Source organism: Miniopterus natalensis, chromosome 5 (assembly GCF_054644295.1).
Source record: "Miniopterus natalensis isolate mMinNat1 chromosome 5, mMinNat1.hap1, whole genome shotgun sequence".
In the NCBI taxonomy this organism is placed as follows: Eukaryota; Metazoa; Chordata; class Mammalia; order Chiroptera; family Miniopteridae; genus Miniopterus; species Miniopterus natalensis.
Genome location: NC_142085.1, coordinates 74,061,105 through 74,082,027, shown reverse-complemented (window position 1 = coordinate 74,082,027; position 20,923 = coordinate 74,061,105). Strand labels below are relative to the sequence as shown.

Here is a 20,923-nt window from a genome sequence, read left to right as displayed (position 1 = left end):
GCATTTGATTTGCCTTTAAACAGATAAAACATTTACAGAATTCTTTCTAGAAATTATTAGTTATCCTTGTAACAAGTCTTAACACCCGGTAAGACTTGGTTATTTATCATTTGAAAACTTCTGTTGTCGTTTGTGCGTTTTTTCCCCCCTGGCTGTTGAACTTTACTCCTGAAATAGTTGCTTGCTCGCTTCCTGTCTTTGCACCTTTTGTTCAGTCGTAAAGCTAATTAGGGAAAAATGTGATTATAAAGCAGTCTTTATATAAAAATTATCTACCACTGATGTAGCATTTTACCAGAACCATCAGTTTATAGGAACATAAGGCCACCGCTTTCCATAGTTACTGGATTACATCTGCATCTTCAATCAGTATTTAAGTAGCCAACGAGCTTGTACGTTCCAGATGTTTCATTTGGACATGCCTTCCTCTTGGACACCCCGCAGCTGACAGGACTGTGAGGAGAGTTGAGAATGAGGTTCTGGACTCCTGTAGGTAATAACACCTTCTCCCTGCTTTTCTCTCTGTCTCCGCTTTGCTCTTTTTCCTGAACCTGCTTTTGGCTCTCCTTCAACTGCTCCTCTGGCACTCTTGCGTGTAAAACAGTCACCTGCACCCTAGTTACCCCCATTTGTCCTCGTGCAGCATCTTGCAGCCCCATCAACATCATGCCCTACAAAGCTGCACACTCTAGAAATCCAATGGATCGCACGAAATTCTCGGTGACACCGCCCAGCGGCTCTGCGCGAAGGAGGACCGGGCCCGGCACAGCGGTGAGTAGGTCAGGCCTCAGCCACTGAGCCATGCCGGTTGGGCAGTTTCCTTCTCGATTTTCATTTTCATTCATTTAGAACTAAATTCAAATGGCTACTATTGAGCACTTGAAATATGTTTTGTGAGACTGAATTTAATTTTTAATTTTATTTCATTTTAATCTAAGTTCAGTGTAGATCTAAATCCAAATAGCCAAGTGTGGCTAGCGGCTATCCTATTGGACATCATAAACTTAGAACATTCCTGTCATCACAAAAGATTCTATTGGACAGTGCTACCTTGGACTGTCTGTCAGTATTGTTTCTCTTGGCAGTTATTTGTACTCTAAACCTAATCAATTGTAAAATCAAAGTCTGTGTCTTGCTGATAAGTTGTCCAAACAAGTGACGTGAGCAGCTTACTGCAAGAGCTCCACCTTAGCCTTGTGGAAAGTGTTAACGAGCAAGATTATTGTACGGATCTCTGGTTATTTACTCAGATCAGGATGAGAATCAGTAGCACCTTGGCCTTTGTGGTACCCAAACAAGTGACTGGATACAAGATCAATGAAAGGGTAAAAACACCTATCTGCGTGAGAGGGTATTATCTCAAGTACTGAGCATTTTTCCAAACTGCTTTCCCCCTGTTCCCCCTACCCCTTTAAGGTGATTTAAAAGGAGGTCAGTTTTAGGAAAGAAAAAATTGGTTCAGTGCTACTTTTTAAGAAAAGAAGACGATCTGAATATTATACACTTGTATATGTATGTTCATTCCCTGGTATGTCTTATCAAGATACAGATGATGAAATTCATCCCCAAACCGTCTACATCACAAATCAACCTTCCTTATTTTTCCATTCAGATCTCTCCTTGGTCTGACTGAAGACAAATAAAAATCTTTTGAGTAAAAGGGAAAAAAACTACTTGAAATGTTTAACCCCTGCCTCCCTTTTGAAGAGCCCTGAGCCTTCCTCTCCAGGGACTGACCCACCAGAGGCGTAATTACCACCCTGCACACCTGCCAGGAGGGTCCCATATGGTGGCTGCTGCTTCTGCTACCCAAGGACTGCAGTGGGTCTCCGAGGCCCCACCTCCCACCTTCTGAGACCAGAGATGGGGGACAGAGTGGTGATGCAGCCTCCAGTGTTATAGAGGTGCCATGCATCTTATGACCCCACTCCGCATCTGTCTTATTCCGGAAGACACAGTATTATTTGACACTTAGATGCACCCCCCCCCCCACCAGATCGCCCAGCCCATCAGCTAGGATGCTACTAAGGAAAATGGAGAGAAGCAATTTGAAGGGGCAGTGAAGGGAACAAAAAGGGGAGGAAGACAGGAGTTGATGCTTGAACCAGGCTAAAAACGGAGAGAGGAGAAGGTACACTGCCAACTTACTGCCCTGAGACTAGACCATATGCCACCCCTTTCCTTGCGCACTCGCAGTCTGCTTTCCTGAAAGGGTCCCACAGGGTGAAGGACTGCCAGGTGCTCACAGGTGCCTCCAGCAAGCATCCATTTCCATCCCAGAACACTTGTTGACGAGTCTCAGATACTGAAAATGAGTCTTCTATACCCTATTAACTTTAGACTGTTTAGAACACTTCTCTGGGTTTCCCTTTGCCCATTTCAGTTTAGGAAAGGTGTCATCTCTCTGCCTGAATTCCTGGTTGGCAGTCAGAGGAGGGCTGATGTTTTGGCCCACTCTCAGATTACAATTTCATCCCTAGTTAAAAAGACTAAAAATAGCCAAAATTTCTCACCTTGAACCTGACTTTTCCTTTAAAAGCAGGATAGTAGGTGAGGAAGAACTTGTTAGTATAGCATCAATATAAAGAGAAAAAAATTAATTAAAGTCTGATATAGCTGACATGTAAATTTTAAGAAAATGGGGAGGGTTCTGAGCTACAGTACATTCCAGAAAAGTGCTAAAGAATTTAAAGATATAAAGGTGTGTTTTAATTAAAAATTGTGGAGAAAAAGCTGAAAGTATTTTGACATTTGTGTAGGCTAAGCCAGATTATGAGAGATTTTGCTCCCAGTAATTTTAGACACAAAGTATAGGTACTTTTTAAAAGTATAAGTGTATTTTTTTCTTACAAATATAATTCCAAATCACACATCCAGAACCTTTTTATTAGTGTCACATTGTGTAAATTTAGTATAATGGTTTGGTTTAAAACTAATGCGGGCCTTCTGTTGGGATGGAAGGAAGATACATAAGGAAGGTTAGAAATATCTAAAAAGTCATTTGATGTATTGCAGCTCCATTGTTGAACACCCTGAATGGGGTTGTCCAACACATAGGAAAAATCTAATTATGGTGTTTCTCTGAACTAGGGCCATAAAAGAGAGAGGGAGAGGGAAAACGTACCCTTCCACCGCATACCCGGCATCCGAAGGGCTTTGTCTCCATCTCATCCCAAAGCCAGATCACCAGCTTCCCCCCGACTGTGGTAAGTTATATATAAGAGGCTGGCTGGGTGGCTTCATGCTGGAGAAGTAGTAGCCTCTGTCCTCTAAAAGGAAGCTATTCCTCCTACACGATTTGGCCTTAACTTAGGGAGTAACATTTTTTCTTAAAGAAAACAGAAAACTGGAATGGGTCATTAAAGTGAATGTTTCTGCATTTGTCACATAAAAGACAAATAGACAAATAGTACCTTCATTTTTTTTCCATATTGGTGTTCTGGGACTATTGCATGGCAAGGGGCTCAGGGAAAGAAGATCCTGGCAAGCCTGTTCTGACATGTTCCCTTCTCTTTATGCTGTGTGTGTGTTTCCCAGGCTCCCATCCAAGTCCCTTCCTCATTTGCCTGGCACACCCAGACCTACATCTTCCTTGCCTCCCGGATCAGTCAAAGCTACCCCTGCTCAGATCCGGCCCCCATCCCCTGGCAACATCCGCCCTGTCAAGAAAGAAGTCAGAGTGGAACCTGAGAGAAAAGACCCCGAGAAGGAACCTCAGATAGTTGCCAATGAACCCCCACTAAAGGGCAGAGCACCTTTAGTGAAGGTAGAAGAAACCACAGTTGAAGAGGGGACACCTGGTGAACCTGAGGCTGCCTCTGGTAAGAATCATCTGACTTGTGATGGAATGTGGGTTGCTTCCACTCTCTTCATTTTTCCCTCCTCCCCCCCCCTTATTGGGGAATTGGAAATTCTATTCTGAGGCTAATTTTGGGACCTCTTCTTACATAAAAAGAAAGTAGAATTGTATATCCAAAAACTTACTGTTGGAGCTATAGCATATTATTAACTCAGTTGTGTTCAGAGCACTTGTATCAGAATCACTTGTATTATCTATTGCTGTTTTACAAATTATCCTAAAACTCTGCAGCTTGAAACAACAATAAGCAGTTATTATATCACAGCATCTCGGATCAGGAATTTGGGAGCAGCCTAGCTGGGTTGTTGGCGGATGGCTCATGCACATGGCTGTTGGCAGGTGGCCTCAGTTGCATGGCATGTGAACCTCTCCATAGGGCTGCTTGGTGTCCTCACATTCTGTCTGCTTGCTCTGCTGGCTTCGCCCAGAGTGAGTGATCTAAGAGAGAGAACCAGGAGGAATCTGCAGTATCTTTTATGCCTAGTCTTAGAAGACACGCAAGTCACAATTTCTCTCATATTCTGTTCATTGGAAGGAAGTCCCTAGGTTCAACTCACACTCAAGTGGAAGGGATTCGTCTCTACCGTTTAAAGGGAGAATTGTCAAAGAATTTGTGCAAATATTTTTAAACCACCAAACCTACTGAATCAGAATATATGGTGGGTCCAAGGACTCGGAAAGATACTGAGCTCTCCAGGCAACTCCTGTGCAGGATTGACAGATAAAATACAGAGTGGCCAGTTATCACCCTATTCCCGTGCATCCTGGGGTCAAAGGACCACTGGCTTAGCCTATGTGCTAGACAGAGGTCAGAACTTTTTCCAGAAGACCCAGTGGATCTCATCTCTTCCCAGCTAACCAAATGTTATTTAGAAGTTTGAAATCACCGGGAACTAGGAATTCAGTGTTTCTTGTTGAAAATTGTGTTTGTTCAAAAGTTTTCTCCTTAAGACTTAATTTGAAGATAGAGGGTAGGGGCAAAGAAAGAACTGATGACTCAAAAAAATGGGGTTGTTAGAGAACAGAGGAGCCCAATGTTTGTCTGCATGCAAAGGAGAGGAGGAGAGAGGCCAAAGAGCATCCTGAGCATAAAGAAAAATCTGTGGGAGCGGAAGGAGAAATGTAAATCTTGACAAGAGGGTCTGGAATGGTCAGGTGCCAGAGATCGCACCTGGCTGTGGTGCCGCTGTGTGGCGCTCCCTGCTGGGCCAGCTCTCTAGGCCATTTTCGTGAATCGGAGTAAGGTCGGAGAACTTTTGCTCCCATCCTGCATCTTGGCATCAGGACTGTGGAGACCGGAGATGTATAAGGTGTACAAGTGCCAGCTCCTGAAGTGGACCTTGGCTCCTGCCACCTCAGACCCGGACACAGCTTCGGGTAGACAAAAGGGATGTCTTCATTGGGTGTCATCTTCCCACCCTGAGTCTGGACTCGTGGCATGGACACTAAGGATGGTCAGCTTTAGCCCTCGAGTAATGAAGTCACCAAAGAGAAGGATTTTTACATTCTGATCAAAGGCAACTGGAAGATCTCACCTTCTTTTTGTTCAGGGTATAACTTCCCACAGAACCTAACGTGAGGCTCTGTGCTCAGTACACATTTGACATATGTTCTTAACTGATTTAACTTGTATAAAAATAAGACTTGTTGAAAAGCGTCAGCTTTGTTGGATGTCTCGCTTACACATGCAGCTTCCTGTTATCTGTTGCTTGGTTACAGACAGAATACAGTGAAACCGTGAGAACACACAGTAATAAACATTCCCTTTTCTTTTATAATGATGAATTCTAGGCCTGGGGTGTGGGGAATGCTAGTTTTTGTTTTGTTCTTTGGGTTTTGTTTCCAATTGGTTTTCTCCTTGTACCTATTTCTGCAGCTGCTCCAGCCCCAGCCCCAGCTCCAGTCCCAGCCTCAGTCCCAGTACCAGTCCCAGCGCCGGTCCCAATGCCAGTCCCAGTGCCGTCATCCACTGTGACTGCCAGTGCTTCTCCTAAGACCTCGGCAGGCACCACCGACCCCGAAGAGGCCACGAGGCTGCTGGCTGAGAAGAGGCGGCTGGCGCGAGAGCAGCGGGAGAAGGAGGAGAGGGAGAAGAGGGAGCGGGAGGAGCTCGAAAGGTAAAGGAGCCACGTCGCTAAGTAAAGGAAAGGGGTGACATTGCCAAGTGGTGTCATGCTGCCTTGGATTCGGCCTTCAGTCTGAGAGAGGAGAGGTAGTAGCCGCGAGAAAGGTGAATGGGACTGATTGTTTCCAAATTACTCTTATTTGGTGTTCCTGTGACCACTGAGTGATTTTTTTAAAATCACGTTTTCTTATTATAATGACAATACAACATTAATGGAGAAAGATTTAAAGAAAAAAATCTATAATCTTACGAGTTTTCAGTAATCGTGTAGATTTTGAATAACCCTTTTCCAGTCTCCAGTGTGCAGTAACATGTACAAACATAAATATATACACACATATTTACATAATTATAACTACTGTAGAGGTACAGTTGTACAGGCTGGGGGTTTTCACCTAACACACTTCTTTTTTTCTTTTTTAAATATATCTTTATTGATTTCAGAGAGAGGAAAGGAGGGGGAGAGAGAGAGATAGAAACATCAATGATGAGAGTCATTGATCGAGCCTGCAACCCGGGCATGTGCCCTGACTGGGAATCGAACCCCATCACCTGGATCCTAGGTTGATGCTCAACCGCTGAGCCACGCCCACCCGGGCCCTAACACACTTCTAATCTCCATGTTTCCTCACTTTCTAATGGTTGTTTTAAAGCAGAATAGGAAAGGTTCTGTTTCCTTCCTTCCTCCAGATAGGAGGCCTCTCAGAGTAGTTAAGTGCCCGGGATTGTGTGCCAGGCAGTATTGCCAGGGCCTGTCTGCTTACTTGGGCTCCTCCTGGGGCTAATAAGGCTAATGGCAACATAATTGCTCCTCAAATCGGGAACTGCACCCTGGGGGGGGTGGGTCATCTTGGAGGTCGGTCCCAGCAGGGACTGACCGGGCCTGGCCGTGCTCCTCCTGTCCTGTGCCAGAACATCGCGACCTTTGCTTATTGACAGCCCTTGAAGACAGTTAAATTGCAGATTCTTTTCCAAAACAAGCTCTCTCCCAGACAGAAACAGTTACATTGTCACAAGGCGACAGGAGCCTGGGAGGTGAGGGGGAGGAGTGGAAGGCGGCTTCACAGTTTGTCCCCGAAGGGCATGGAATTTGTCCAGCGGAGACCTTTCAGCCAGACCCCGGACAAACTGCCCAGGCGGTACCCACGACCTGCGCCTCTGTCCCTGAGGTCTCCTCACGTATCTTTGTTTCGCTCTCTTTCTCCAGACAGAAGAGGGAGGAATTGGCTCAAAAGGTGGCAGAAGAGAGAAGTCGGAGGGAGGAAGAATCCCGGCGGCTGGAGGCAGAGCAGGCCCGGGAGCGGGAAGAGCAGCTGCGGCGCCAGGCGGAGGAGCGGGCACGGCGGGAGCGCGAGGAGGTGGAGCGGCTGCAGAAACAGGTGGGCCCCGATGGAGGCTGCAGAAACAGGGGGGCCCCGATGGAGGCTGCAGAAACAGGGGGGCCCCGATGGAGGCTGCAGAAACAGGGGGGCCCCGATGGAGGCTGCAGAAACAGGGGGGCCCCGATGGAGGCTGCAGAAACAGGGGGGCCCCGATGGAGGCTGCAGAAACAGGTGGGCCCCGATGGAGGCTGCAGAAACAGGTGGGCCCCGATGGAGGCTGCAGATACAGGTGGGGCCCGATGGAGCGGCCGCAGGAACAGGTGGGCCCCGATGGAGGCTGCAGAAACAGGTGGGCCCCGATGGAGCGGCCGCAGGAACAGGTGGGGCCCAATGGAGTGGCCGAGGAAACAGGTGGGGCCCGATGGAGCGGCCGCAGGAACAGGTGGGCCCTGGTGGAGGCAGCAGAAACAGGCGGGGTCCCATTGGAGCGGCTGCAGAAACAGGCGGGGCCCCCGGGCGCCCTGCGGAGCTCGGGGCTGCCCTTGGCTCGGACGGTAGGGGCCATCTGCGGTGAGCGAGGAAGATGGGCAGCGGGCCCCTAGAATGGCCCGTTTCCCCATGCTCTCCACCGCTGGCCTCCACCCGGGCGCGCTGGGATCGGGGCAGCAGGCCCGCCAGCCTGCACGAAGCACATGCCAACCTCTCGTTTTCAGAAAGAAGAAGAAGCTCGTGTTCGCGAAGAAGCAGAGAGGGCCCGGCAGGAGCGGGAGAAGCACTTCCAGAGAGAAGAGCAGGAGCGCCTGGAGAGAAAGAAGGTAGCGGCGTCCGACCCAGAGGCCCCGACAAACTGTTCCAATTCTCTCTAGACCCGAAGCCGCCTAAAGACCAAGAGACTAGCTCATTGCCATCAGAAAGCCAACTGCTCTGCCCATTCCAGATAAACTAAAGTAGCTCTCGGTATTGATAATCTCCTCCAAAGATATCATTACATTTCAGCCTTCACCAAAAGGTTACTTCCAACCCATGGGCTTTTTAAGGCAGTTCTAACTTTTTGGAATAACTACAGTTAAGACAGAGCCGTGGGTATTATATTTTCCCAAAATAACAGACATGTTTGAATCACCTGCTGTTTGCTTAGTCAGGAAATTGTGCCACGCCAGCTTTTTCCTATATCTGATCTGTTCAATTCTTCCCTTCCAATAGCGACTTGAGGAGATTATGAAAAGAACCAGGAGAACAGAAGCTACAGATAAGGTATTGAGATGGCCATTGTTAGCCATTCTTAATGGCTTTTATTTTTCTTTACTTCACTTGTAACTAAGTCTTTTACCTTTTTTTCTTTGGTAGAAAACTGTTGATCAAAGAAATGGAGATATAGCCAAGGGAGCTCTCACTGGAGAAACAGGTATTTATTTCAGAGAACTCAATTCAAATATAGAATTTTTTAATTGACTTTCTAGAGATTAAGATATTCATCGATTGATTACAAAAACAAAAAGATATGATTGACTCACAGAAGTTAGGTGTGTATCATCTAGTCCACAGGTTTTCCCCTGTGTAAAACTCTCTCTGGCATTTCTGGAAGATTTTTTTCACATTTGTTTATACACAAGTGGAGTGCCTAATATCTTAAATCATTTTATTCTTATATGTATCTGTGTGTGTATATATATATTTGTAAATATCTATATATGGCTATAGAGAAATATTCCATATACATGTGTACACACAAAATTAAAATTTTTCTTTGCATTTACAAAATTAACTTTCATTTTAATGTACATATTTTGACAACTTGTACTTATGGCAGTTCTCAAAAAAGGATTTAAATGTTATTTCTTTCAGTTCTGACTTCAGAATAGAGTTAAAATTTAAAATCTGTTGAAATTTCATTAGAAAGTTGTTTATATTCTGTAGGCAGTGATTATTAATTTCTTGGTGATTTTAAACCAGATTTGGTTTAAGTAAAAATAACCTTAGTGTTTTAGTACTCGGGTTTGGTTAGTATTTACTAAATGCCCTTTTTGTGTCAGGTACACCCTGCATGCATCTTCTTGTTTAATTTCCACTGAGCCTTGTGAGAGAGAAGGTGCTTTATCTTGGAGTCAACAAGCGTTTTCAGAGACCTGCTATGTGCCGGGCCCTGTTGTAGGAGCTAGGATTCAGTGTGACCAAGACAGGCAGGTCCCTACCTCCGAGGGGCACTCACATGAGTGACAGGCCCAGTTTGCACAGCTGGAGTCCAAGTAACCAGCTGCTAATTCTGTTCCTTCTGTGATTCCACGTGGTCTTCATGACTGTACATACAGGTGGTTGTAGGTAGCTCCTCCTCGCTCAAGTCTTCCTCTTTCCTCACCTGCAATATCAATATGAAAAGAAAGGACCACAGATACCGCAGCTTCTTTTTCTGTTTATTTTTAAAGATTAGAGTAAAGATCAAATGAAATGATTTATGTGAAAGAACATTCTCTGTCAGCTCTGGGGGTTTTCAAATGTAAAATATTTGTATGGTGGGATTTGTTTTTATTTCAATAGAGACTATCCTAGTTTCTCTGTGTCATGATTGCTTATTGTGAGGTTTTCATGCTCTGTTAAAGATGCCCTAATTGTATTTGTTTAGAGAGTAGCCCTAGTGGTTGCATATTAACCCCGTTGCATTTTTAGTAGGTGTCTCCAAGAATGTTGTACTGGGTAGGTTGTCAGCAGGCATAGCACCCAGTGAGCCATCAGAATGAGCATATCAGGATGTAAATTGTACCAGCTCAGGATTATTTGAGGGGCTGATGCTGCAGTGTGTGCATGGCCTGGCTTCTTGTTCTTTATTTTCCCCTCCCTGCTGTTCTCCTATCAGTTCTTTCAGTATTCTTTGTACCTCAATCCGAGATAGAACCAAAGGCAAGAGGGAAGGTTACACTTGTCAGTTGCCATACCATTATATATCAATACTCAAAAAATTGGTTTGAGTTATCACTAAAAAGAGGCCCAAGATTATGTGGCTAACAGGTATTTCTCCTCTCTTGGCCCCACGTCTGGTTGAGGGCTGACTGGTGTTACCAGTGCTCCAATGAGAATTCTAGGGCAGGCAGGCAGGTAGGCGAGTGTACACACCCATCAGAAGTCTTCTCAGAAGCTGCCTGTTTCCAGCTTTGCAAATGTTGGCAGCTTTCAAATGATCAATCTCTTCTTTACTTCAGTTATCAGTCTCTTTGTACCTCTGACATTTTATCAAATTTGTGTCAGCTGTTGAAATAACACTTTGTTGGAATTATTTCAGCTATTCTCACATCAAATAAAACCATAAACTGCCACAGATTTCCCTGCAACTTTGACCTATATGAAGGTTTATAAGACTTTAAGTAACCCTGGCCCAAATTTTAGAGTCAGTCATCAATATTGTTGGCTTAAGCTGGACTCTGACATTGAGTGTTGAACAACAAGGTGCCACAGTTAAGTACAGCTCATGAAATCCCTGACATTCCAAGTGTGACTAGGACTAAACTGAGTTTTAAAAAATATTTTTTATCACTGAAGCTATTTCATGGTGATTTGTTACAAATCCTTCAGTAAAGATGTTCAGCCACGTTCTGATCAAGTCAGCTTACTGCTATCTTCATCAATTGTTTTCCTTTAAGTATTACATACTTTTTGTCCAGAGTCAACTTAGTACAAACAAAAATAATAACACTGGTTTTCACCCTTAAAATGTTCTGGGCACCATTCTAAGTACTTTGTATGTGTTAATACATTTACTTCTCACAGTAGCCTATGAGGTAGGTACCATCTGTGAGGAAACTGAGGCACAGAGAGTTTGTCACTTGCCCAAGGTCACGCAGCTGATAACCAGCAGAGGCAGGACAGAATCAGGCGTTCTAGCTCCTGGGGCTTGGGTTTGACAGGAGAGTGGTAATAACCCTTTGTTCCATCTTCTTTGCCCCTTCCAGTGGTATCTGCACTTCCATGTATGATGAACTCTCCAGGCAGCGGAGACCCGGCGGCCAGCCCACATGTGGTTACCTCACACCAATCAAAAGTGACTGTGGACAGGTGAGTTAAGCAGCTGGGGCCTTTTTCACTGGCATGCACTGGAGCAGACACTCCTGTTTTCACACCACCAGTCCCGCCAGAATTTCCTGGGCCTCATAGAATTTCAGAGTTTTCATATTAGGATTTATGTTTATCTAGGTTCATTAAATTTTGGTGGATCTAGTAATTCTGTACTGTGAGAAAGGGAAAATACTTTTTTTCTTGAGTCTGTAAATATGATGGTGAAGGTTTTGTGTGACTATTAAAGAAAATTGCAAAAAATAATTTTACCTTTCTCTCTCTATATAGATAGCGTGATCTAGACCATATGCACACCCATTAGTGGTCTACAACAACTGTATTTTTGCTATAATATTTAGTGAGTCAGTATTTGTTCCACAGTAAAATAATTTAGATATCAATAATTCTTATGACATATTAATAGTAGTAGTAGGGCTTGTTGAAGAATCACACAGTTGCTAACAGTCAAGAAAGGAGCATGTGTTGAAAGATTGCCTTTCTCTTTCCTTGCATTTATATCGACAACATCGTAAGAGCACTTTCAAAAATGAAAAATGAGAGCAATCATAGCTGTGCCTAATAATACAGTCATGAAGAACTTGTAGACATAGTTATAATAATGTTGAAAATTTCAGCTATGATTTATTTTAGTTTTCAGAATTTAATTAATTACTTAATGAGTTTTCCAGTTTCTGATGCCAGAGCCTCTGCTACCATCAGAAAATTGATGGTCCTCAAATTAATTTTTTTAAGTCTAAAATTGCACACTACACATCACCTTACAGCATAATTGGCAACAATGAAAGACTGTCATCCTAAAATGTTCATAAATCATATCTAATGACATCTTTCTGGGACAGTGAAACTTTTTATATTTTGCCAACCAAAGAGAATAATTTTCCTGAGAGAGATCTTAATAATAAGCTTTCAGTTTTGTTGAGTAAATTTACTGTCATAATTACCTAAGATGTATATTAGGGGATGTTTTATTCTTTTAGTTACAGTTTGATTTTCAAATAAAATATTTGTTCCCAACTGCTATAATTTATGATGTTCAACTCGTTAATTTCAGAGTTTTTTAGGAAGAAATAAAAAGCGCCACAGAGCGAACCCCATTATTATGATGAGGAATAGGTTTATTAAGCCACTGATAATTCTATCTGATCAATGAAATTAATTTATACGTTAGCTGACTCTCTTCAGTGGTAAAATCACCAAGTTATTAATCAATATATAAGAAACTGAAACATAAATTTACTATATAAAATGATATAAGTAATAAAATTCTGTTTTCGGTTAGCCTCCTCCACACACAGAGCACAATAGTTTATAATGTAAAATGTACAGCACTGTGAACTTACTGGTGTCATCCATATTTACCCAAGTAACAAATTGTCCTTTGTCGTGCATGTAAGATGATCCCTGTCAAACAACTAGGAGAAATGTAAGCAGAGACATTTTCTACTCTTTCACCTCACAATACAGGAAAATCCAGATTAGTTTCAATATAAACATTAGGATATAATACAGGAATCACCCTAATAGATTTAATCCTTTGGCTCCAGTGTGTCTCCCTTTAGAGGAAAAAAAAAAAATCTAGCAGATTCCCAGACTTATCCAAGAGTTACTTTTATTATTTTTACAAATATAAACTTAGGTTTAAAATTTTGATAGCTCCTATTTATCTGGAAAGTCAAAACAACAAATCACAAATTAAAGTTAAAAATAACACTGCTTGGCCCTGGCTGGTGTGGCTCAGGTTGGAATCCTAGTTTTATTTCTGAGAAGACCATAGACTCTGGAATTAACCTACTTAAGTAAGACATAGTTTTCTCATCTGGACAGGGACATGTCTTTCCCACAAGGTTTTGGGGCTCCAGTGAAATAGTGTCTGTGAGGGAGGTCTGAAAACTATGTTGAACCATCTAACAAATGTTAGATGTTATTTATTTTCGTCCTTCTAAGTGCAGTGTCCAAAAGACACACAGTACACTGGGTGTAGCTACAGTGTGATAGTGTAGAAAAATGCTTTTGTGTTGTATCTGGTGTCCCAACTTTATGCCTCGAATTTTATTGGTCTTGTTTTCACCATCAAAACCTAAGGAATCAGTGTCACCAGGAAACAGTTTACAGTGATTCCAAGATCTGTTACCTCCATTGTGACTGACGGCTCTCCATCTTTTAAGGATAGTTCATCAGAGAGTTCTTTAAAATCACTGTTTTTACCTTGCCTACATTTAATGATTTTTCCATATTATCCTCAAGGGGTTATTCTTATGACTAGCATTTCCCGGAATAAACTATTTGCATCCTTAAATTTTTCATCCTGCACGCCTCTAGATTATAATTAACCTAGTCTTAGCACTGATCCCTCAGGCTCTCTGCCACTCATACTCCTCCATCTAGAGAAGGACCTGCTGATACCTCCCTTTAATACCCTTCCCTGAGATAGTCTCCTATTCTTGAGTACACATTTCCTTTGATTCAGTGGGAACTCAAGTTTGTAAACAGTTTTGCATCTGAAAACCTGTTAAAGACTTTAAAATTACAAATAAATTACATCCATTGATGTTCTTTTTTTATTCCCAATTTCAAGTTGACCTTGAAATTTACCAAAGTCATTCTTTCTCACCTCCTCGCACATTGTTTAATGAAGCATTCCGTAATCCTCATAAGGAGTCAGCATGTTGATTAAATACCCTACTATGCACCCAATGTAGAGTTATAGATGCCTCCCGCTTGCCCACCATGAATTAAATCACAGATTGGAGATTCCCAGGGTCCCTTCCAAAGAACCTGATGTGGTTGGTACCCTGTGGAAATCCACAGTCCTCCTTATGTTGCTTTTCTAGCAGCGGGAAAGAACAGCAGTTCCTGGAGCAGAAAAACTCCCTGAACCTTGCTCCTGACCTGGAGGGCCTGAGTGGCATGGCCGCCTCTGTGGTTTCTTTGGCTCTCAGCTTTTGGTGTGCAATCCTTTTAAAGTCTGAAAGCCATTATCCTTGCCCAACAGGCTCCCACTAACAATAGGTAGAATTGAAGAAGATTGGAGTCATCAAAATTCTGGCCAGCTTTCAGAGAAATACAGAAACCTGAGCAAGGATGATTCTTACTCCAGAAGCCCTTTCTGGTTCTTGAGAGAGTTTTTGTAGAGGGAAGTGCCCATTGATGGAGGAGAATGTTTTCTCATGAACAGGAAACTTGCTTTGGAACAGGAAACAAAGGATAAATGTGTGAACACAAAGGATGGGGCAGGAAATTCTTTTCAATTTCTCAAACCATTCTAATAGTTCTCCCACACCCAGCTGAGAATCTCTATTCTAGAAGCTAAAAAAACTCAGGAGTATTCAGGCTATCTTACCCTCCTAGTACCCCAGAGGACATTTTATGCTTGTTCTTAGCCCCAGGGGGCTGTCTCTTCCATAGAATGTTTCTCCTGTCAGATAAGGGATTTGTAGTAATTTTGGTGTTTGACCTAGTGGTTTTCCTCCAAATCTTAGGAGTATATCATTGTACTTAGTTTTTTTGCCTAATGGAGAAGTAACAGTCCCAAGCCCCTGTTATTCAAACAAAAAGAGATATGTCACTTTTAAAATTAATTGTTATGACATGATAATAAACATTAGGAAAAAACAAGGTCCTGGCTACAATAAGCAGTATGGACTGTCAGATTCCTGCCATAGTCCCAGTCCCCTTTTCTGGATTTTGTACCGACCAAGAGAAGTACATAGGCTTCAAGAGCCTTGCATCCAACTCCAACCTCCAGAGTGTAGCCAAAGAAGGAATCCACACGCTGGTGCCCCTCCTCTGAGAATACACGCTCAGTGATTTCAGTTACAGTTCTACAGCTTCTGCCGTTCTCAGTGTCCCCTGAACATTTAATGATTAGTTGTTTATCCAAAGCATATGGTACAATTACTCCCCTAATGGCTGACAAATAAGAATGGGTGGGGTTGCCAGGTAGGGTTGGGAGGAGGAAAGGAAGTCAGCTGTTGACCAAGTCTGGGGTTGGCATCGCCGTCGCAGCTTGTTAGCACATGCAGCCTCCAAGGACGGGGCGGCCGAGGTGGCTGAGGGATGAGGGCTTTGCACATGCATCCTTCTGCTTTATCTTTTGCCAAAACTTCTTAAAATTTCTTTGGGATGAGAACCAGGACTGTTCCCCTGGTTACAGAAAGCCCACTGGTGTTGGGTAAGACCAGGAGGAGGGGTGTGGCAGCCCAGGCGCTTGGAAGGGCAGGTGTTGGTGTGTATGCATGCGTGTGCGTGCTCGTGCAGGCTGCCGTGATGCCAAGCCTCTTCTTCCCTCCTTGGTGAAATACCAGAAAGGCACCATTATGCTCTGAGCCTGCGTAATACTTTTATGTTTTTCTTTCCTAGCACTTTTATAAATAATGTTTTCAGTGTTACCTTGCAGGGCCTTGTGAGGTACTTAGGGCAGGCATCTTTATTTTTTTTCCAGGGGAAAACATTTGATACTTTAAAATATACCAAAATAGTATTCAAATCAGAAATGTTTTAGAATGTGTTTCACAAAATCAGTACTTATCATTGATTAGGAAAAGCAAATATTTCCCTAGTATGGGGGGAAAAGCAAAGACACCTCAAAAAAAAAAGCAATGGAAAGATTGCTTTATTTTATCATTTGGGAAGGAGATGGAAAAAGACAAATTGACTTGCTAAAGCTCAAGCATTTGGCATTACTGACACTAGAGACCTGATTTTCTGATCCCAAGCCTGTCTCTTTCCATAGACCTCTTTTTATAACTAGACATTCCATCTATGGTCAGTATGTATGAGAAGTCAAAACCTTCACAATTTTTGCTTTATATTTTTAGTCTTTTTCATTTTCCATTTGGAATTTGAAGTCTAGAATTTTATCAGATGTGGTCATTTTTCATACATGAGTTGAGCGCTGAACAAATAGGAAGCTTGCAAATACATGTTTACTGCTGCAGTCAGATGAAGTGAACGGTGAAATTAGTCTAGCATTCATTTGCTGCATAGGCATGGTTTTACTTCATTGTAAAGCTTACTAATGAGCATATAGCATAAATGACCACCAATTTAGTTATGGAGCTTGTGAAGAGGGTGAAACACCTAAGAGAAACTGTAGGTAGAAAATTAAGAATTTGATGGCCAGTTAAAGGTACCTCAAAAATAAATCCAAGATACTAGACATGAATTAATCAATGAAAATCAAGGTGGGGTCAGAGGAAGACAAGTAGCAAAGATGAGAAGGTCGATCTTGAACAATTTACCTATAAAATTATGCTTGTGTTTTAGGAAGCCAGAGATATCCAGGAAGGGCTAGAATTTGAATAGCCAGGGAGTGTAGAGAATGCACAATGAGAAAAGCACAGGACCAGAGATCAAGAGATCATGCAGACAGTCTGGACTCTCTGCCAGTAGTTGTGTGACTTTGTGCAGATCATTCCCCTGATCCCCAAACATAATCCTCTCATCTTTGAAGTGAAGAGCCTAATGACTCTTTATCAGACAAAGGAATGTAGAAATGCCTATGGTAGAAATTGTTAAATGTATATAGGATTGTTCATGATGATGATGATGATAATGATGATCTATTCTAGTGAATAAATTATTCCATTTAATAAGTTTTATATCAAAATTAATTTTGATTTTTTAAATTTCCCAGTACTCCCAATTTGGAAAAGCAACCAAATGAAAACGGAGTATCTCTTGAGAATGAAAATTTTGAAGAAATCATAAACTTACCCGTTGGATCTAAACCATCCAGATTAGATGTCACCAATAGTGAGAACCCAGAGATTCCTTTGAATCCAATTTTGGCCTTTGAAGATGAAGGGACGCTTGGGCCCCTGCCTCAGGTAGATGGTGTTCAGACACAACAGACAGCAGGTAAGCTTGCTGCGAATTCCCTTCAGTAATTATCAAGATATATGTGACACCCAAGAGGGAATGAACCTTCTTCAGTGTGACTGTGGCACGCTTTGCCCTCTAATGGACCAAATAAGCCACAGGGACAAGATTATTCAGGCATCAAAGAAATTGAATTTTGAGTTGGGCTGGACAATTACTAGGGCCCCTCCTATTCTACCCAGTGTGGCAGTTCAGCGTGCAGCACCCTTTGGGGGTCCATGGGCCTGTTCTCCTGGAACAGCGCTCACTGCCCAGTGTGCATCAGAGAAAGACAAGCACTTAATACCTCGACACAAGCTGGGGACCATTGGGCTAGTTCTGCCCACTGGAGAAAAGGTGTTTGGTTTTTATTCCATCTTTCTCAGCTCTTGCGATGTTTGAAGACTGCCGTCGTGTTCCGCCGTCGTTTTCCTCCTGTTTGGGTTAAGCAGCCCGGGCCGTGTACTCTTGTCCTTTTTCCTGTCACGAGGTAGTTAAGATTTCCGTAATGGAACCATCGTCCCAACTAGGAGCTCGCTGAGCCCAAGGGCCTTCCATCCCAACTTGAGTAACTATAGCTGCTGTTGAAACCGCCAGTGACTCTCCTGTACTCTGTCTCTGGGACTCACACTTAATCTGAAGTCTGTACCAGAAGAACAGTCGCTTTAACGCGCCCAAAGATACAAGGAGTACATCAAAAGTTACCAACCTAGTGGTCATAGCAACTCACCAGCCAGGTCCCGTTAGTCTCAAGGACTAGTAGGATAACCCCGGCTCCATCTTTTATCAAATCTCTGAATTCTATCAGTGTCTCTTCCCAGCGGATCACTTTCATGTATTGACCAGCATATCTTTATTACACTGTTACGAACTGAACTGGCCAAATTCAGCATGTTTAAATGGAGTCAGTAAAGAATTATTTGTGATCAAATTGTTTTTTCTTTTACATTCCATCAGTGAACTTGTAACAAATATTTCCCACTTTAAATTGTCGAAAAAGCCAATGTTGAACCACCTATCCAAATAAGTCTTTTTTACTTCTCTAATGTACTGACTTTGGGAGTATAGCTTCACTGTAGTAACCCACTTTTCGAGACTGTAAAGGAAGCTGTAAGGCCCATCCCAGGTGGAAACACTGCTGGTCAGCTTGCTGCTTTGTCATATCACAGATTCACAGAGGGCAGGAACATCCAAGATGACTTTCTGCTTCACTTGTCAGGCCTTCAGTCACTTCTCGATTTATCCACATTCCATTCTCACTGTGCCCACCCTTCAGACCTTCTATAGGAAAGTAGTCCAATGTCTGTGATCTTAAGTGATGTAAGGGTTCTTTTGGGGGCATGACTATTTATTCACAAACAGTTATTTAATCTCCAACATATATTTGGAGACAGAAGCATCAGGTACTGAGGATACAAAGACGTATGTAATTCCCTAACCTCAAAGAAAAGTACAATCGTGGTGTGCAGTTTAGAAAAGTAAATGAGATAGCCAAACTTGAAGTGAAGAACATGTGTTTTCCTATTAGTGGTAGAATTCACTTAAATATGTGATCATGAATCCTGATAAAACTGCCTATTCTTAAAAGCATGGTGAAGTTTTAGAAATGTAAGATATTACTATAGCATTCTTTAAATAAGATTTTAGGTAAGTATATTAATCTGTTCTTTTTTTCTGTCTCCTAATATAGAAGTTATATGAGAATTTCTTCTGAAGAACCAAAGCAGGAATTTAATAAGAATTTCTACAATTAATGGAATTCCTTCCATGCCGTAAAGGAGCATCCCCCATCCTCCAGTTTTCTAAAGATTCCTTGACCATCATTTTGAAAAGACTTTATTAAAACCAGCTAAAGACAACAGACTGGAAAGCTTTTCTAATAATTTCGCCAATAGAAAAAAAGAAATGCTCCACGTTCTCCAGTACTTTAAAATGGCTTTTTCCAGTGAACTTCTTTTAGCAAATTTTTTTTTTTAATTCTCTGAAAGATGAGAGCATTTGGCTGTAAAAGAAATTGGCTGACTTGGCATGACTTTTCACATAGATATTCAGTCTTTAAAAGCTAACAGGTAAAATTGGCACACAAAAATTTACCTTTTACGATGCAATACTTGAAAAATAAGTACCTCTTTGCTCTACAAGTAGAGTGAATAGGAGAGGTGTTTAAATTAAGCCTGTTTGTTTAAATAATATTGTAAAGAGCTCTATTTGTAGAGGCAAATTATTGGCAGATCAGCAGGTTCTTGTAAATGTAACTTGTACACGGACATTCTGCAAACCCAGCAGTCACATCCTTGCATCTCGTTTTCCAAAAGCCTACTAAACTGTTTTTAAATGTGAAGAAAAAAAACATTATTTTTTCAGAGCAAGAAAATAATTTACTGTCCTCTTAAATAATGTATTTATAAAGTCTTTCTAGATAAACTAATCAAATAAATTAGAATAATATGACTACAGTGCAGATTTCATTTATTAGATTCATTCCTTATGTTACCATGAGAGAATGTTACTGATGATTCAGGGTTATTTCCAAAGTCTGTGTATTGCTGCTGTCCCCAGTGATGGTGGGACTTATCTTTGCCTTACCTGATGACAAATTATGCTGGGGGGAGGGGGGATAAATATTTCTTTAAATAAAACAAAGAATTTGGTTTTGCTCGTTTAAGAGCAATGAAAAAACGATGGGACGTTGACTGTGTTTGGCACGCAGGACACAGTCACGAATGTCCTCGTTCTGCGTGGCACCCATCAGCTCTCACTTTGCTTTCTTCTTTACTTTTGCTGCTGAACTTAGCTGTACAAACTTGCACTTTCATCTCCTCATATAAATTCCATTTTATTTTACCATTTGAGAGGCTACAGGTGACTAAATATTGAAGGAGAGTGAGCACATGTGTATATGTGGAGTTATAAAAAGGTAAACTTCTAGCACTGTAGTGTATTGGTTTTTATTAAAAGAGAGATTGGTTAATCTACTCCATTGAATGAGAGACTATTCATTTATTGGACTATTTCCTTAAAATCCAAGCATATCGTCTTTAGTAATAGCTGTAATTTGTTAAAACGTTAATTTGGAGGTTTTCCCAATAACCAGTTGTCCATGTACACATAATCATATTAAAAATGTCTGTTCAACAAAGTTGTTTTATTTACTTAAATCAACCTAGCATGAAACATTAAATGTGTCTGACATAGTTTTACTTTTAGGTTTCTCCTATGTTACAATTTTACTCATGTTAATTCTTGAGTTTTCCAATTGCCCTTCATTTGTCCTCAATGACATTTTCTCAGCTTCCTCTGAACAGGTATATAGAATATATTTATTTAAAATTAGAGCAATAGTTCTATTTTGACTTTTTTTTTAATTTATATTTTTAAACTTGAGCAATCATTAGCAAACTGAAAGCCTTTTGAGTAATCAAGTTTTAATTAGAAGTGGTATAAAATTGTTAACTTTGTCTTAAGAATGATACTGCCAAAGGATGACTTTGACCCAAATGGCTGAATTGCTTTCTGTCCAGCTCTTGAAGTTCAGTTAAGAGGTCTACAGAGGTCTTCTGTAGGCACCACGTTAATGGCAGTGCTCAGGGATCAAATAACGCTCACCATGGAATGAGGGTGGATGGACTTGCAGTTCCCCTCCACCTCACTGCAGATTCTCTAGGCCAGTTCCGTCACCAATCACAGATTCAT

General features: G+C 41.9%; 1 protein-coding gene across 1 annotated transcript in view; it reads left to right on the top strand.

Moving 5' to 3' along the window:
• MAP7 (microtubule associated protein 7) overlaps nt 1–20,672 on the top strand; it is a 133,604-nt gene extending 112,932 nt beyond the window's left edge. Inside the window, exons 9-19 of the mRNA XM_087817185.1 lie at nt 620–771; nt 3,091–3,206; nt 3,538–3,821; nt 5,736–5,976; nt 7,192–7,363; nt 8,020–8,121; nt 8,510–8,560; nt 8,654–8,711; nt 11,248–11,350; nt 17,007–17,230; nt 18,921–20,672. Of these exons, the coding sequence (XP_087673311.1) occupies nt 620–771; nt 3,091–3,206; nt 3,538–3,821; nt 5,736–5,976; nt 7,192–7,363; nt 8,020–8,121; nt 8,510–8,560; nt 8,654–8,711; nt 11,248–11,350; nt 17,007–17,230; nt 18,921–18,931 (1,514 nt within the window). The 3' untranslated portion in view covers nt 18,932–20,672. The remainder of the gene's footprint in view (nt 1–619; nt 772–3,090; nt 3,207–3,537; nt 3,822–5,735; nt 5,977–7,191; nt 7,364–8,019; nt 8,122–8,509; nt 8,561–8,653; nt 8,712–11,247; nt 11,351–17,006; nt 17,231–18,920) is intronic.
• Nucleotides 20,673–20,923: the final 251 nt, after the last annotated feature.